This window comes from Zootermopsis nevadensis, unplaced genomic scaffold (genome assembly GCF_977971745.1).
Source record: "Zootermopsis nevadensis isolate Lab colony 2312 unplaced genomic scaffold, Znev_1.0 Znev_ptg000015l, whole genome shotgun sequence".
Classification (NCBI taxonomy): domain Eukaryota; kingdom Metazoa; phylum Arthropoda; class Insecta; order Blattodea; family Termopsidae; genus Zootermopsis; species Zootermopsis nevadensis.
In genome coordinates, this window is record NW_028259147.1 from 2,706,808 (window position 1) to 2,725,417 (window position 18,610).

The 18,610-nt window shown below is 37.0% G+C and overlaps 2 protein-coding genes across 2 annotated transcripts; one reads left to right on the forward strand and one right to left on the reverse strand.

The window, feature by feature from the left end:
* Nucleotides 1–4,126: 4,126 nt before the first annotated feature.
* Nucleotides 4,127–14,388, forward strand: LOC110838585 (dynein intermediate chain 2, ciliary). Its single transcript, XM_022081902.2, has 11 exons — nucleotides 4,127–4,403; nucleotides 5,195–5,332; nucleotides 5,880–6,081; nucleotides 6,547–6,866; nucleotides 7,885–8,155; nucleotides 8,989–9,150; nucleotides 9,240–9,490; nucleotides 9,768–9,945; nucleotides 11,078–11,306; nucleotides 12,041–12,274; nucleotides 12,633–14,388. Exons 1-11 carry the CDS (start codon nucleotides 4,353–4,355, stop codon nucleotides 12,814–12,816), a joined length of 2,220 nt encoding a protein of 739 aa, XP_021937594.2. The 5' UTR covers nucleotides 4,127–4,352; the 3' UTR covers nucleotides 12,817–14,388.
* On the reverse strand, nucleotides 13,293–18,599 carry LOC110838586 (ribitol 5-phosphate transferase FKRP). The gene has a single exon (XM_022081903.2). The coding sequence runs from the start codon at nucleotides 18,232–18,234 to the stop codon at nucleotides 16,693–16,695; it is 1,542 nt and encodes a 513-aa protein (XP_021937595.1). The 5' UTR covers nucleotides 18,235–18,599; the 3' UTR covers nucleotides 13,293–16,692.
* Nucleotides 18,600–18,610: the final 11 nt, after the last annotated feature.

An 18,610-nucleotide genomic window follows, 5' to 3' on the forward strand; every position in this document is an offset into this window, starting at 1 on the left:
GCTTGGAAGCAAGACCCTTGTAGCAGCAGTCGAAAGGAAAATCTTTTGACATTTTAAATGTAAATTATTGAGGAAGGTGTGTATTCTTTTTATACATATGGCACGCTAACTTAATTATGGCGTTTTTTACTGGTCATTTTTCATCTTTCCGATGTTCACATAGAATTTCAGTTGCTAGAGTCATCGAAAGTGACGACCAAATTCACGTGAAAATATAGATTAGAGTATGCACTTTAAGATGAGACCTGTTTCGATTGCTAGTTTTTGCTAATGTGAGTGTCGTGGATTTTTTTTCCAGAATTAGGAGCACGTCCGCCAATCTCGCGCCGAGAAATATTTCCGTTGTTATGAAAAATAAATACAGATTGTGATGAACTTTGTGCTGATATTCTTAAAAGATTAGATATTGTAGAATGTTCTTCCGAAAATAGAAACTGTTTAACAGTGATTTTGAAGAATATTCGTAGCAATTTTAATAAAAAGTGGGTACAGTGACTCCGCAATAAGAATTTCTTTTTAGATAAGAATTCTAACTGGTTAGACGTGAATCTAAATTTGCCAGAAACATTAGTAGAGCAGATAAAATAAAGTAAGAGGGATGAGCCATCGACAAGTGGGGTCAGGGGTAGGCGAAGAAAACTTTTTCAAGAATGTAATGATAGAGGAAAACGGAAAAAAATTCAGCATTTAGTGGAAAATCACGAAGAATCGGCGAATATTTCTGGAATTAATGAAGATCTTATTCGCCGATTTTCTATAATTTTGTGCACCCTGTCCTGTTAATGTTGAAGCATTTGATAAATATGCCATGGAAACAGCAAATTTGTATGTTAATTTATATCCATGGTACTACATGCCTGTAAGTGTCCACAAAATACTGATTCATGGCGGAAAAATTATAGAATTTGCCATTCTGCCTATCGGATTGTTAAACATGAGGACGAGGAAGGATACAGCTCTTCGGATGAAGGATACTGACATGAATAATGCTCTGAGTTAAATATTTATGTATTAATGTTGTGTATTCGAAAGTAGAGTAACTTTTATGATTATATTTGTATTGTAGTGATATTTGTTTCTACTATTTTAACTTGCATGCATTATTTTTCCGTATTTAGAGGCGTATTTCGCCCTTTTTAAACATAAAAATACTTAATATTTATTATAAACTAATGTATCACACTTTTTGCTGTCAGAATTTTCATTTTCAATATTCAGATTAAAAAAGAAATCAAATTTCGATTTCTTTCCGGCTAGAATTGCAATCTATCCCACAGTGCACTGGGTTTTAATGGCTTAAATGAAGTTAAAAGTAAAACAAATGGTACTTGAGTAGACAAGTAGGAAAGAAACAATGGAATTAAAGCCAGAATTCCGCATACTTCGTGCATGGATATGATTTTTTTTTTTATTACAAAGTCGTATCAAAGTACGAAGACACTTTTCATTTACAAAACGTCTCCCGACTTACCCGCACAAATTGACGAGTATCTCTTCGCAACAAACAAAACTTCCCTAACCAACTGCCGTGCGTCACCGGACGCTCGTTCTAACGCCATGACCCAAACTTATCAGTTCTACTTGGGCATATAAATCGACCGGAAATGCTAACACAAACAATGGAGAATTTTCTTCCTTGATCATTGCGCCATTATCCACGTGTTTCAGAATGTTGATGCTAATGCAATAAATTACTTCGCCTGGACTTACGAAACGTCAAACGAAATGCGAGGCGAGAGATGTTTGTGCTGCTGCTGCTGTAAGAACCATAGGATGTTGACCAGGGGTGTACAATCTAAACGCTCCAGTGGTCCAGGGGATTTAACTGCACAATATTAGCGTCCTTTTTAACCCTTCAAAGCAGAAGCTGGCCTGAATAACATTTAAGAATTCAGTCCGTACCGCAAAGAAAACACAACACTTGATCATTATACAAAAATCAAATATAGCTAACGCTGTTTACATTGAGAATCATACGATTTTTTTTTTAGTGTTCTGTCTGACGACAGGTCCATATGAACAGGATCCTTCCATCCTTTTCTCGGACTGGGACCTGTTCATATACGTTCTTGGCAGATGATCCAGAAGTGGTTTGCCATTGCCTTCTTCTGTGTGTGAATGGAGTAATTGTTGGGATGCCACGGAGAAACCGGGGAAGCCCCCGGAGGAAAACTCCGTGTTGCTTATACCACGGCCTTGCCCAACACAAGTTATAAATTCGGGCACCGCCGGGAATCGAACCCGGGACCCCAGGATTACAAGGCCAGCGTTCTAACCGCTAGACCACCTCATCTTATTATTATTTAGTGTTCTGTCTGACGACAGGTCCATATGAACAGGATCCTTCCATCCTTTTCTCGGACTGGGACCTGTTCATATACGTTCTTGGCAGATGATCCAGAAGTGGTTTGCCATTGCCTTCTTCTGTGTGTGAATGGAGTAATTGTTGGGATGCCACGGAGAAACCGGGGAAGCCCCCGGAGGAAAACTCCGTGTTGCCTAGACCACGGCCTTGCCCAACACAAGTTATAAATTCGGGCACCGCCGGGAATCGAACCCGAGACCCCAGGATTACAAGGCCAGCGTATCATACGATACATAAATATAAGAGGGTAAATTTAAAAATTCAAACAGAAAGAAAAATATTCCGGTTAGTTGGGACAAATCTTAGAGAATAAACCTTTTTAACTCTTTACGTGAAACTTCGCTTAATTGGGCCAAAGTGTTCTAGTCCCGATGTGTCCCAATTAACCGGAGTCCCACTATGTATGTATAATAGGAATATTTGCTCAAGGCGAGGAAGACAGACGTTTGTTTGTTTGTAGATCCACATCACGTGGGTTTGCGTAGCGACAAATGGTTCATAATTCTGCTTCAGGTTTTAAGTTGTGTGGTTCCCAGAAAGTCAGCCGAGGAGAGACTGTTATCCTCGACGTATTTTGAAACCTAACACGACCCCATTATTTGACTGAGACTTATTGCCTAGCAATAACAAAGCAACTTTGTCGTCTTGAGTACAGAAAATTGCACGCAATAATCCGAGCAAGGTTCTGTGCCTCTGAAAACGTTTTATCTGTTCATGAAAGCTAAAAGCATTGCGACCACATTCTGCATGCATGATTCCTTTCCTTCTTGTCCGTTTACTTCGTGTTTTACCAGCGTTTCATTTTCCTAATTTAATTCATTGAAACCCCAAGTTCATTAACTCCTTAGCTCCCACGAGGGTCACATGAGAACATATTTAAATCCCACGAGACACACGGCTGGGTCATAGGATTTGTTAGTTGAAGACTCAATCTTTATAGAGTAAAATAATGCATCACACCACAACTGGGATAGGAAAGATTAGGTCTGGGAGGGCCATTGAAGGAAGTCGATTACCAACTTTACCTCAGGCACTTCCAAATGTATATTACGCCCGGTAAAAATCGCTTCGATCCAAAAGGTTGAGTTGTATTGTTTTATCGACGTTCACAAAATAACTTCTTGGAAGTCATAACGCAAAAGTCACGGAAGGGTCAAAGACCAGTCTCACATTTAGACCTAATCAAATTAATTAAAGAACAAAGCTCCCATAGAGGAATATGAAAGTGTCTTTGTTTACCGTCCAGCATGTTGGCCTACTCTAAAAATAAACAAGGTCGGGAGAATGCGATACGATAAGTGTCGACTTTCAATAAGAAAGGCACATGTGAAAACACTGGGTTTGAAAAGGAGGGGGGGGGGTTATGGCAGTGGCGTAAGGCCTTATCTTTAGATTTATGTCCACGCAGACTCCTGAAAGCGAAACTATTTTATCTTATTGCATTTGGAAAGGCGTTGGATGTATCAAGAAATTTTGACAGATTTATCGTGGTTTGTATTATTGCTATGTAAATCTGGGAATGGTGTCTGAAATCGAGATTTAGGGTTCTCATGGCGGTCTGTAAAAACTGTTTCCGTGTCATATACCTCAGGGTCACGTTCTTCGATAATAGTAACTTCCCTACAGTCTTAAATTAACCGATGAAAGTTACGTAAAATCTGAAACGTGTGTACAGAACTGAAAATTATCTCACAAGGTGAAGATAACTTGTTGTGGGGTGCGGCAGTGTGTACTTTCGTAGAATTTGACCAACGTTTCAAAGGTGTATATTGGCTACCCTGTTTTCATAACATTGAACTAGGTGATCAGTGATTTGAATCAATGGAAGACGTCAGTGTTTCTATGGCAACCGGAAACAAACTATTTTATACTTGCTAATACGTTTAAATGTTACTATCGAAGAAATAATATATAGGCATTTATTTAACAGTGTTTAAATGATTGTAGTCTGAAAGTCTGTTAAAAAATGGAATGAAAAGGGGGGAAAATGCCACTTAAGAAGATCCAAGGAATGACAAACAGTGGAACGGTGAAAGGTGTAAGTGAAATTTCATAGGATCAATACTGTAAGTTGTTCTCACATTTTCAAAGTTTCTCTGACCTCATTGACCACAATTTAATAAGCTGGACTTTATTATCAAACCAAATCATAAAATAAAATTTGATTTTGTTACACCAATTCAAGATCCAATTTTACCTGAGGCCTATTCTGTAACACCCAACATGGTCTCACTACACTGGGTTTATATTGTTTATTAAAATGTAAGTTTTGTACTGCCTTAAATTTCAGTAGAGTGTCAGTAATGTCTGTAGTTAAGTCCTTATGCATCTCATTTGATGTGTCATTTAAGCTCTTGGTTTGTGTTTCATTAATTTCTGTGTTACGGTTTATAATTTTCTACTTTCCATATTTCTGTTCTTATTCTTCAGTTTCCAAACGCTGTTTCATGATTGACATTATTCATATTCAGGCTGAAGATAGAGGCAGTATTTTTCTCTAAAACACTGGCGTCTATCTACGAGTCTACACAGCGTCACAACCCAGAAGACGAACATTGTCATTCCTAAGACATTTCATTATATGTGGCAAATATCATTTGTAAATCTAAAATAACACGGATTTTTATTTAATTGAATAGGCTTATATTCTTAGAATTTACAGAAACCACAAAATAGTATCTGTCTATGAGTCTACACAGCGTCACAACCTAGAAAAGCAACATCATCTTCAGTCAGGAGAACCAACAATCTCACACGTCTCACGTAGATGCCAGCAAAGAAAAACAGTCGAATCTGATTTATGTGTGTGTTTTCACATTTGTTTTTTAGAGCGCATTAAAAGCAGTGAAAGGCAAAGGTGGTTCTGGGAAGACAGCATCTGATTTAGCAGTAGCAGATGAATTGGACTCGTGGACAAAATCAAAGCAGCTGCTTAAACCTGAAGATCAATTAGAACTCAGTGATCAGGTATAACTGTTTTTCTGTTATTGAAAGGACCAAGGGTGGCAGCAATGAAGTGGATACGTTTGAAGCGTTGGTATCATTGTTATTACTGAATTTAAAATAACCAAAGAATTATGTTGTATCTAGTTTGAAACAAAGGAAATAAAAATTGTCGTAACAATTAAAAACACGTGCCTGGTGAGGAAATTGATGTTCTGGAAGAGGGGCATGGGTATCTGAACTATTTTGTGTCTATGTGTAAAGATAAAATAGAACAATTTTTTTTCAATTATTATTTTAAGTGCTATTGTGTTATGGAATAGAATTTTGAATTATATACACGTAAGAAAATTATGTATAATGTCCAGTTAACTATCACCGTTTACTAAAATAGACAACAGCTGAAATGTAATTTAAAAATATTTTTTTAAACCAGGAAAATTATTAAATATAAACAATATTTCAATCCCTTATACCATCAGATATTTTAATCTTTGAATAATCGTGAGCTTTAACCGTTGTTCATACATTTAGGTTAACCAATATTAATGAATAACATTTTAATGTGCAGGAGCTGAAGGAAGAAATTGAACGTGTGTTGACAGCACAAAACCCTCAGACTCCTTCTAATATTGTAGAATTCAGTTTTAAAGAAGGCTGTTTTATTCCTGCACTGCCAACTACACAAACAGTATTGCTCTTAGACATTGAAGGTAATGTTCTCCACAAAGACTCAGAGGAAGCAAAATTCCAGTTGGGTGGAAAATTTGAAAGTACGTATGCAAACAGAAACTTGTAATTACACTGTAATTATCTGTGATATTACATGACAACATTTAAGTTGATGTTATGCAGTAAAGTGTTAGTTGTTGTAGCGGCAATGTAGAACTGACACTTTGAAGATCATCTCATCCTCTTGTGAAATGTGGTAGAGAAATTATTCCATTGTCTCTCATTGTTTGTCTGTATTTTGGATTTTATGTTTGTTTATTTGTCGTGTAATGTCCTGTATGGAATTATATAATTGAAAGGAGGAATTCTGATTTGAATTCCTTCTTCTTTATCTTTTGTGTGTAATGTAGTCTGTGAAATCATTTCATAATGAGCCACGATGGGAATCCATATGAGGTTAAGTTTCTATTATTTTGGCTCAGTTTAAATGCAATGAAGCTATTATCTGATTATGATATAATTAAGAAGTCTGTGATGGACATATGTCAAGAAGAGTTCTTTTTCAGTTAGAGATGCAGATGAAGAAGAGAAACAGCAATCTGCAGAATTGAACGCAGAGATTTTAGAAGGAGATGATGATGTAGAAAGAGAAAATACTGAAAAAGAGCATGATGAGGAAGAAAAACCAATTGCTAAGGATGAAAAAGAGAAACAAATAGAAGAAGAAGAAGGAGAAGGTGAGGAGGAAGCAGAAGATGAAGCAGCAGTGCCAATAAAGAAAACTCCTGAAGTGTCTGCTTATTTTATGAAAGTAGGCTCTAAGAAGCTCACAAACCAGTTCAATTTCTGTGAGCGAGGAGCTCTTACATATAATAATCCTTTCAGGGTAAGTTACATTGAAAGTTATGAATAGGCCAGTTGCATACCAGTTCTTTCCACAGATAGAATGAGTTTTAATGTATATTACCTGTAGATGGCTGAAAGTAGCTGAAATATGTTTAACGATAATACATACTGGATAGACATGTTTGTAAGTCAGTTCTGGTTTTGACAATTACAAATCTGTTCCTTCACAAATACTGATTGTGGTATTTTGGTTTGTGATGCCATATTGTCTTGTAGGCAGCTGAAGTCAACTTCATCCCCGAAGGTAGAGGTAGTACATTTTTCCTCCAAGCAGTTGATAATCACCCCCACTTAATGGTACCTGCGCCTTGTCGTGGTGGTGGGGCTTGAGTACCTCAGTGACCCCAAGAGCTACTGGTAGGGCCTCCCTAGCCAGATTGGTCGAAGGGGAGAGGTCAGACTAAGACAGGTACCCTGGTCCTCCAGGTTGGGGGTTGGTCGCAAGGCTAACAACCCTGCACCGTAAAAAGGAAGATGTTTCAAAACCTCAATCGAAGCCTCAGACAGACGGACCTAACAGAGGACCGAATGGAAGAGGAGAATTGAGGAGGCCATGGACCGAATACGGACCGGAGAGCCATAGAAGAAGAAGTTGGTAATCACTTATAAGACAACATGGTGCATGGTGTTACAACCCAGAAGACCACAAAATTTTTACTGCCATGAGAACATAAAATCTCAGACATTCTTTCAAAGCCATTTACACTACATAAAGTTAGAAATTATTCTTGCTTGTATTTTGTTGAACATTAATCAAACTTAAAAATGTTTTAAATGGATGAATGCAATGAAATGTGAAAAAGAAAAATTGTCCCACTATTTGCCATAGGGGCACTCAGGAAGAAAAGATGCATAGCTTCTATTTATTCTTGACCTCAGCTTTTAACTGCAACAAATGAACATCATTGCCAATGAAGTATGCTAATTCTCAGCAATTGCAAAATGAACTGTACCTTTCCACTCTTGGTTTAAACTACACAAGATTAATCAATTTTCAGAATCTTGAAACGCAGACCATACCTCCTCCACGAGCTAATTTCTCAGGACAAGTCACGCAGTGGATAATTTATGATGCGTACCAGCAAGATTTTGAAGCGCAACTGCGGGAGAAAGAAAAAGAAAGGAAAGACAAAATTGTTCCTACTCAGAAAACTGAGGTCAAGAGAAAGGGTCTTCAAACAACATCAGACACCGCCAAACGGACTCTACTGGCAATTAAAATACTTGAAAGAATGATAAATCAAAACACATACGATGAAATTGCACAAGGTATATAAAGTCAAATATCTAGCTTGGATTACATAGATCATCGTCACTGTCACTGTATCTCAGCAGATCCATATGTTTTGATGCCCCATCAGTTTGATTTACTTTATGTGAAATCCAACGCTGGCCTTGTAATCCTGGGGTCCCAGGTTCGATTCCCGGCGGTGCCCGAATTTATAACTTGTTGGGCAAGGCCGTGGTCTAGGCAACATGGAGTTTTCCTCTGGGGCTTCCCCAATTTCTCCATACACACTGAAGAAGGCAATGGCAAACCACTTCTGTATCACCTGCTTAAAAAACATATATGAACAGGTCCCAGTCCGAGAAAAGGATGGAAGGATCCTGTTCGTAATATGTCGCCAACCTCCTGTAAAGGAGACAGCGTAATAAGGAAGAAGAAGAATGTGAAATCCAAAACTGTCAGGTTCAGTTTGACATTTGATCACAAAACTTGATTTTTGGGACTGTCGTACCGAGTCTAGTGAAGGACGTGAAAGAGTTAAACCTCATTCATGCCAGTCCAAGTATAGTTTGGCTCCAAAAATTTCAAGCCAACAGCACCGTTTCTTCACGCTCTTGTGCTGAAGTGACTTACATGAATATTTTTCTGGTTGAATGTGTAATCCGTCGACTGAAATTTTAGCTCAAGAATCAGGTTTGATTTACTCTGGCCCCCTGCCTCATACCACGTGTGCGAGGGACATTTTAAAACAAAACTCCCCTAAATCAACAAGGTATTTTTATGGGATTTTGAGGCCTTCTTTGGCAACTTTGCTTCCCTTAGTTAACCATCTTCTTTACTTGTATAAATTCAGGAGATATTAATGAATAAACAGATTACAGATACTGGGAAGATCCGTCAGACGAGTACCGAGATGAGGAAGGAACGTTGCTACCTCTCTGGAAGTTTGTGTATGAGAAGACAAAGAAGAATAATGTGACAGCTCTGGGTTGGAATCCTAGCTACTATGATCTCTTTGCAGTAGCTTTTGGATGCTGTAAGTCATGTACCATAGCAGTTAGTTGGTGTGAATAACTTACAGTACGTCTTCAACATCACATATTAATATCGGTCAATAATTTATAGTTGACTTCATGAAGCCTCAACCTGAGGGAGCAGTTTGCCTATTTACACTGAAGAATCCTTCGTTTCCGGATTACATCTGCACCACTGAAACCGGAGTGATGTGCGTTGATATTCATCCTGTACATCCTTATCTTGTGTGCACCGGGAAATACGATGGCAATGTTGCTGTTTACGACGTCCACTCACCTGAAAAGATGCCACAGTATGAAAGCAACTCAGTGGCCAATAAACACTGTGGTGTTGTTTGGCAGGTAATACAAAAATAGGAACCCATTATAATATTAATCTTCATGGACCAAAGAATTTTTATTTTAATTTGTAATTAAACAAACTGAAGATGACTGTTTTCTGTGATGTTGTGCTGTATAGTATGGTAGAAGTTTACCAGAAAACATACTACCTGCAAAAGTCAATTCAGTATTCTTCTGGGTCTTGATGCCATTTAGCGATACTGAAGAGAATAACGTAATGTTTCAAATTTGCCCATCCTTTTTATAGTTAATTTAATAAAGAAAACTTCTTATTCAGGTTCGATGGGGAATTGATATGCCTGATGGTGAGGCGAACTTCTTCTCTGTGTCTGCAGATGGTAAAGTGTACAACTGGGTGCTTATGCAACATGAGCTTTCGCAGACATTAATTATTTCATTATTTCTGTCCTGCGATCCCATACCTGGGCCCAGTGGAGCACTGATTCCACTGACAGGTTTGTTATGCGGGTCATCGCTTTGCAGCGTTTTATAATTATGGCTTTTCAGGTGTTTAGTAGAGTACAGATTTAATATAGTGAAATCATGTTCAGTTCATTAGAATTTCTTTTCATGAAAAATGTTGTTAAACACCTATATGCATATAAAGAGTGAAATAGGGGAATTCTTAAGACAATTAGATAAAACTTAATCTGTCATTTGGTGCATTTATTAACATCCATTTTATTTCTTCTATAACTCAGTAATTTGTAATATTATTTTTACTTTTTGTGTGGGCGTGAAACAGTCTCTGACATTAGGGGAAAAGTGGATGTTGGTGTTTTAATTTCCTCTCTGTTAACATGTCAGTTTTTCATATTTTATTGACTAGATTATGAATGGTTTTTCTGTTGGGAACTTGAACCCTAGGAAATTTTTGTCTGGATTTCCCCTGACTTCCTAGCAGAGGTACACTTCACTTAAGGGTGTTATAGAAACATCCAGCGATCTGCGTAAACTTATCCGTGTCATACCCAATGGAAATTTTGAACAACACTGAGGAAATATAATATCACTTACTTATATCACCACTGCCGACTCCCTGTAACCGACTCGGTGATCATGCACACTGAAAAGGCTGTGCCCCCCATGTAGTCATCAAACATCATCTCTCTACATCAGTGGTCCTCAACCTTTTTGTGCCTACGGGCACATTTGAGAGTTCATTATGAGATCGTGGCAGGCAACAACCAATTAACAAAGCCAAATTTTCTTTTCTCTGGACAAATAAGATATGGACACCAAATAATACACAAAACAACATGACATTTAATGATACGAGAAATCACGCAATCAAAAATACGTAGTTTTATAAGTACAGTTATTATTATTCAAGTGGGAAGTTAGCGCGATGTTTGGCGCTGCATTTCATCGGCCAGTTTTTCAAATTTGGGAGTGTAGGATGATGTTGCTGCTCGCAAACAATCGTCAAGATGGGCGTCAGTAAGTCAAGATCTGCGCTTTGATTTAATAATGTTCATGGTTGAACGACCTTCATTATTCAGTATAACCTTTTTCCATAACAACGCCGGCCTTGTCGGGGGTCGCATTGGGGACCACTGCTCTACAGTACCTTGGTTTGTATTACAGGATGTGGAACAACCATTGCATTCCATCCCACTGAACAGCTTATCTTTGTGGTTGGCACAGAGGAAGGTAACATTTACAAATGCAGTACAGCGTATGCCTCCATTTACCTGGCTACATACGAAGCACATCACATGCCAGTTTATAAAGTGGATTATAATAAGTTCTATCCTGATATATTCATTTCATGCAGTGCAGATTGGACAGTAAAGATATGGGAAGACAAACGCAGGTGAGGCGTTAAAATATTTCTGGTTTTAGGTAAATAATTGATACAGTAAAGCTGTACCATATGAACATTTTATATTGTAGAAAATTTTCATTGGGTAAAACTATGCATTCAGTGTATTACAGGAGGTTGGCAACATATTATGAACAGGATCCTTCCATCCTTTTCTCGGACTGGGACCTGTTCATATGTTTTTTAGGCAGGTGATACAGAAGTGGTTTGCATTACCTTCTTCTGTGTGAGTAATTGTTGGGATGCCACGGAGAAACCAGGGAAGCCCCGGAGGAAAATTCCGTGTTGCCTATACCATGGCTTTGCCCGACACAAGTTATAAATTCGGGCACCGCCGAGAATCGAACCTGGGACCCAGCGTTCTAACCGCTAGACCACCATGGCGGTGACATGAATCTAAATGAGCCAAAATATGTGGCTTTTCAAATATGTTTCTACACACTAAACAATTGTTCATGAAGTGTGGTAATATCAAGATTTCCTCAGCAGTTTTCATAGTTATTAATATTTTACAAATGTCGCGCTGAACACTGTTCGTTGTCCACATAACATCCCTATAATGAGTCAAGTTGTCACTACTGCTTCTTCTAGTGAGGTGAAATTATATAGCTGCGGAAACTACAAGGGTGAATATCACCAGGCAAATTTTTCTTTTACTCCATACATTTTGTTTGACATCCATTTACTTTTTTTTTTTTTTTTTTTTTTTTTTTTGCTTTTTCCAGTGATCCACTTTTTGTGTTTGACTTGGGATGTGCAGTAGGAGATGTCGAATGGGCCCCATATTCTAGTACTGTGTTTGCTGCTGTAACAAGCGATGGAAAAGTTCATGTCTTTGACCTGAACGTAAACAAGTACAGGCCTATATGCGTGCAGGCTGTAGTGAACAAGAAGCGGAATAAACCGACACGCATAGCGTTTAATCATAAACTTCCAGTCATAATTGTTGGCGATGAGAGGTAAGTTTTGTAGATGACACGAGTCTGTACTTCATGTTTTGCCATCTGGTGACCTGTGGACTATTGCTGGCATACAGCTTAATTTAGAGTTCTACAAAGTCTATTTACCATCATATATACTTTAACAGCAGCTAGAAAAAATGACTGTCTTAACATGTTTCGATATTATTTATTTAATTTTAATAACTCAATAATTTGTATTGAATATTATTACAGAAGTCTGTGTGAGCTAATTACGATTCCTGTCTGATATTTGTAGATTATAACCCCCATTTTGGATCATCCGAACCAGTTACACAGTTCTAACGACTTTAGAACTCCTTCTATTATTCCTTAATGTGATTCTTTTGATTAACAGAGGTTGCATTACTGCTCTCAAATTATCGCCAAATCTACGCAAGAAAGTGAAACCCCCGAAGAAAGGGCCAGTTCACACCGAGAAAGAATTGGAGCTAATGAAATTAGAGAAACTTCTGGCACTGGTACGAGAACCACAGGCTTTGACACCACTGCCAGATCCACCTGCTCCTGTAGATTCATAATAAATTAATCAGTATTTAATGAAAACTCAAATTTGAAATTGAAGTAGTACGAAATCATTTGGGATCTGTTATACAGAATACCCTCCACTCCCCGCCAAATGACCCACATGGCGTGTAGCGGGACGGCTTTGCTTTACTTTATGGAGTCCAGAAGAATACTTCCTGAGGAACTGCCTTGTGGGTACTCTTAAGGTTTGTTACCACATTCACAAGTCTGCCAGAGGCCCCGTGTAACTTTATGTTACAAGGTACATTTTTTGTGGTAACGGATCTTTTACCATCATCCAATTCCCAAAGTCGGAGGACCATTCTTTGCTGGCCGTCAGTATATTCACATCTGCAGTCCATATTTGAAGGCTGTCCTCTCCATACATAACCTAACCTGAGGACATGTCATGTAGTGGTGACATGACACCCATTTAACATGTATTCCCAATAAATATATCTAAATAAGGGTACTGAATAAAATACTAGTGTAAAATACTTTGACTTTATTCTAAAACATAAACTATATAATTATAATATTTGGCACCAATATTTGATACAATTAAAGTCAATGAAACTAGATGTTTTTTCTTAATTCTAGAACTATATTAAGTGTCAAGTTCTATCATTCATGTTGAGCCACCATTTTACTGTTCATCACATGTTACTAGGTATTTACGTTTGTTTAAAATGGACATTAACTCAAGTTTTTCAAAATGTGCCATCCTTGAGCTTATTTACATTACTACCCAAATACATTTAACGATTAAAAACATTTACCAATTTCACTTGAAAAATGTTTAAATGTATTATAAACTCTTTAGGATGTACAAAAACACACGAATTTGAATAATATGTATAAGTTGTTATGAAGAAATCATAGCATATTCTGGGTGTCAAGAGCATTCACAGAAAGGGAGAAATAACAAAATGTGATATTTGAAAAGAAATTTTGGCATAATTTATAAACAAGTGAAACGCACTTGTTGATTTCAGTATGTATGTCTGCAAGTATCAGGTTCACTCTGCATGAACAAAATTTTATGAAATATGATTACAAATATTTGTAACATGTAAACAATGTAGGTATGTTTATATTTTACCTCCATCCAAAATTTCACAGTGGTTCATTAATTAATGCCACAAAACTAAGAAGTAAATATAGATTTTGGGTAACTATCATGTTTATCATGTAGAAATAGGGATTTAAACCTCTGTACTATGGGCTGCTGGCCAGACGTTAACTCTGGAGTTAACGATTTAGCAGTCTGCTAAAGGTTAGAATAGAATAAGGTCTTTTTAAAAGTACTGCTATTAATAAACTTGATTCTTTCTAGAATCAGTATGAAAAATCCACGTAACTTTTATGGCAGTTCTCGAATGAGTGATATTTTTTCTACTTCCAGAGCTCTTGGCGCTAAGTAAATGCACACCCAGAAAATGTTATTTGTATGCCAGCAGACAAATTGTACCGATTCATTTCTAAATCCTAATAGCCATCGCAAATGATACAGTGTGTGTACTGGCTGTAAAAATGTAATTATCATATGCTAGACAGTAATAATAAAATCATGATGGCAATGCAAATCATGCTTTTGATTTTTACAAAACAAGATAAATAAGATTAATCCTACAATATAATCAAAGTGTGTCACTCGCAAGCTGTAAAATAAAAATAGCACAGTTTCTATTACCGAAATGAATCTTACTTTATAATATTTTCAACTACACCTTAGCAAGGATATTAACATGCTTCCACAAAATTAATTTATTTGTGCTCCATAAACACGTATACAAAATACACGTTCTTAAATGAATGCCGAGTGTTCCAATAAGTGTAACAAGCAACAGGTACTTTCTAATAGGAATTATAACAACCATCACACTGTGACTCGTTATGTAAACAGTAGTACACATGGATTAAATATACATTATATACTTAAAAATAAGCAAATGATGCTAGAGGTAAAGTACATTCTTAACAATGTCACTAGATAGGAGTGACCAGGTTAATGCTTCATAGCTACTGCGTCAGACAATACAAGAAAGCCCTTCACAGAAGAAAAAATGCTCATAAAATTTGTTCAACAAAAAAATTAAGTAGAATGTGGTCCATCATTTTAACAGATACTGCTTCTGACATCTTCATTCAACCTGAAGACTGCACTGTTTGCTGAAATGATGATAAACCTTTGACACTCGATGCAACTAAACCCTGAAGCTATTTATTAGACTCAAGCCATGGAAACTTAGGGGGAAAGTCCTGAAGTTGCTACATTGAGCAACAATACAGATGACCGTAATATAAGCTCACACTGCTATGAAAACCTAAATACTACTAAAATCTTGTCACTTCACTTCTATTAGCTACTGAAATAGGTTCCAAGTGATAATTCTTTTTAAGAATGTTATCAAAAACTTTAGTTTAAGTCTGTGCTGTATCATACTTACTGTATGAAACCTAATGATAATATTAATTTACCAGGTTGTTAAAATTGTCAGACATAACCTCAAAATACTGACATGTTTTGTACAAAAAAAATTCACTGTATATTCTGTACATGGACTTTCCAGTGTAAGTCAGGAATGGTGTGTCTACAAGCCGCCACACTGTCATGGAAGTGAGGGCAGCACAGTTCAGTTGTTTCAGTTAGACATGGGAAATGGATGGGATATGCAAAGATTACAAGAACACCTCACAACTGGCAAGAAATACATATTTTTGCCAGAAGATATGAGAAAAAGTATCCTGCAGGTTATTTGAGTTTAATAACATTGGAATAACATAATATTTTGTAATATTTCTTTATGTAAGAAACACATGCTCAAGTATGTATACGGCGATTGAGACACACTCATCTAGTACATATTCTGTGGTATCCAAGAATTTACTGTTTAATATTGTGATAACAAGGTTAAAAGGACTACACTGTTTTTAACATGTACTGTAGACAGATTTGGCACATCATTTGGAAGAATTATGCCACATATGTTCAATATACTCAGTAATTATTATACAATAGATGGTAATAATTTTATATAAGAAACAAAATAGATATTAAAATCAGACAAAAGTATGTAACAGAATAATAAATTTTAAATTTAAAACCTACAGAAATATTTGTTTTGTTTTATATTCCGCAGAAATATTATGGATATGCACTAATTTGAAAGATATTGTACAAACCTCAAGGACAAAAAGTTTGAAGTTTCTTCCCAGGTACATAAAAAAGTCCTGTGAGTTATGCAGTCTGTGTGGCAAAGACAAAAATATGTTCTGCAAAACTCTCGTAACTTCTGAGTCTCATGAAAAGGAATGTGTAAATTGCAGACTAAGAAGTAACTTATACTGAAGTTAAATAAGAGCATGTATGTATCATATTCATTTTTGTAGGAACATTTTCATTTTAAATCGTTTTCACAAAAGAATCAGCATTAGAACTTCATTTGTTCAGGCTGTAAGCTCCTCTGAAACATCAATCAATATCTACCAGACTGTCAGGTGCTACAACCTTTCTTGCCATGGGAACCTAAGCTCTCACCGACATAAAGCGAGTTACTCGATGTATTTCAAGAAAAAAATCTTGCATCCAAGAAAAGTTAATAAATCTGCCTTATGAACTGGCTATAATGCTGAAGTATCACAAATTTATATTTGACCTTGCATAACGGTATCATCACAATAAAACAAACTAGCCTCACACAGCTCAATAACTGAAATTTTCTCCAGCCTTGTTCATGAAACAAAGACTTTTATAGCGTTATCTTGACATTCATACTTTTGTGTCTGCCATATTTAATAACAAAACTAAATATACTTCTCTGTGTGAAACACATTTGAACTAGAGAGAACTTGTTTTTAAACTGATACATGTCTTACAGTGTTGCTGATCAGTTTATTGTTTGGATAACCACATCTTCCCCCACAGAAAACTTAATTTTTTTTGGATCTGGATATTGAGGATATTCAATAACTCCTTTTCCAAATTTAAATTCAAGAAAATCCCGTATGTTATTTGGCGCAGGTACTTTTTGTCCTATGAAGTCAATGCTTGCTATTGGATGTAGGAAATGATCAGGGAATTCTCTGTCTTGCTTATGGGTGGGAAACCAGGTGTCCTTTGTCATTGTATTGTTGCGCTGGTAAAATGGAAATATATCTACGTGCAAGTGATTGACACGACTAAACTGAACACGGAAGAAATCACCTTCTGAAGCTTTCTCCCAAACAAAACCGTCATTATCAACAACAGATTGAGTGTGGGCACGTACCAACCATGGACAGCGACCTATATCTTCACGAAACATACCAATGTCTACATCATAGTCCCATGGTAGAATATCTGCAGCCCGCATGGCACCAAGAAGACTGCCACCTTCCAGCCAGTAACGTACGCCAGCCTCGTCCAGACGGGCAAATACGTGCCGAGCAGTTTGGCGTAATCCGGCCAAGCAACAGGGAGGTGTCCACCTCCCTTCCCACAGATACTGAGGCATGTCATCCACGACGGTGCCAAAACAGCGAGGCAAATCCCTGTTGCAACCATACCACTCGACAGTTCCTGTTTCCCTTACCACTTTCTTCAGTCCCATGTTTTGAAACATTTGTTGCTGTTGAGCATGTTCAAGTTGTTGAACCTTCCATTGTGCATGATGGCTTTTGAACAATGAACTGCCATCAGTAAACAAAGTATTCTGCAGTAACTGCACTTTAATACCTGTTGCTGCTGTTTGGATATATAATGCATCTGGAAAAGGATGCATTAATGCTTCTGGCAGTTTCTTTAGAGTAACACTTTCTATTAAAATAGCATGCTTTCCTCTCACAGCATCACATAAATCACCATCTGCTATGTCATACTGTATGATCCATTCCCTAATATTCATATGTATATTCAAACAATTAACCGTCTTTGTGCCTGAGAACGGAGCTGCTATGATGTTATTGGAGTGTTTCTTCAATTCAAAAATCATGCTATGCAAGGAATGTTCAGACAGAATTCTAGTTGAATCAGGAATAAACAAAACATACTCTGTACTAACATAGTATAATGGATTCCTTTCTTCATTAGAATGTCCAAGTTGAAACTGTAGATTTATAACTTTAACATTTTTTATATTGTTCAATATTCCTAGTGGAGGATAAGGCAGACCATCACTCACTATTAAGATGGTTATATTTGGCAATATAGACAATACAGATCCTACAGTCTTTGTTATATCATTCTCAAAGGACTCAAACTTTCTAATTATTATTGTTAAAGAATTTTCTACGTAATTCACAGTCTGTGGAGAGGGTGTACTAATCCATGGTTTATTTAGTTGTATGACTTGAACATCATTTCTAGAAAATAAGCTCCAAATGCAATATAAAACAAATACATTGAGCACAACCACAATAAATGTGATTAACTTTGCAATTCGAAATCGCATAGTAATTCACTTGTCAACGATGTCAACAGCAACTGCAGTCATTTGATATTAGTTTGAAAGTAGTAGTCATATGTCCTCATTTGTTCCGCCCTTTTATAGGAAAGAGGATTGAAACGTAGAAACTTGATGATGCAGCAACAGCATTTATATTCCCCCTGTAATCCATCATACAATCTTCCCATGAAGAAACAACCTAAAATATTCAACTGAATCCAGTTTTCAAAACAATTACTTAGTAAAACACGAATTAAACGGAGAAGACCGCCTACATATCATCGTCTGCAAATCCCTCCTTCGCTCCACTGAAAATAACAATTGTCACAGAGAGAAAGAGTAGGATTTCATGAACGTAGTTCCTTCACGGATTACCGTCAAC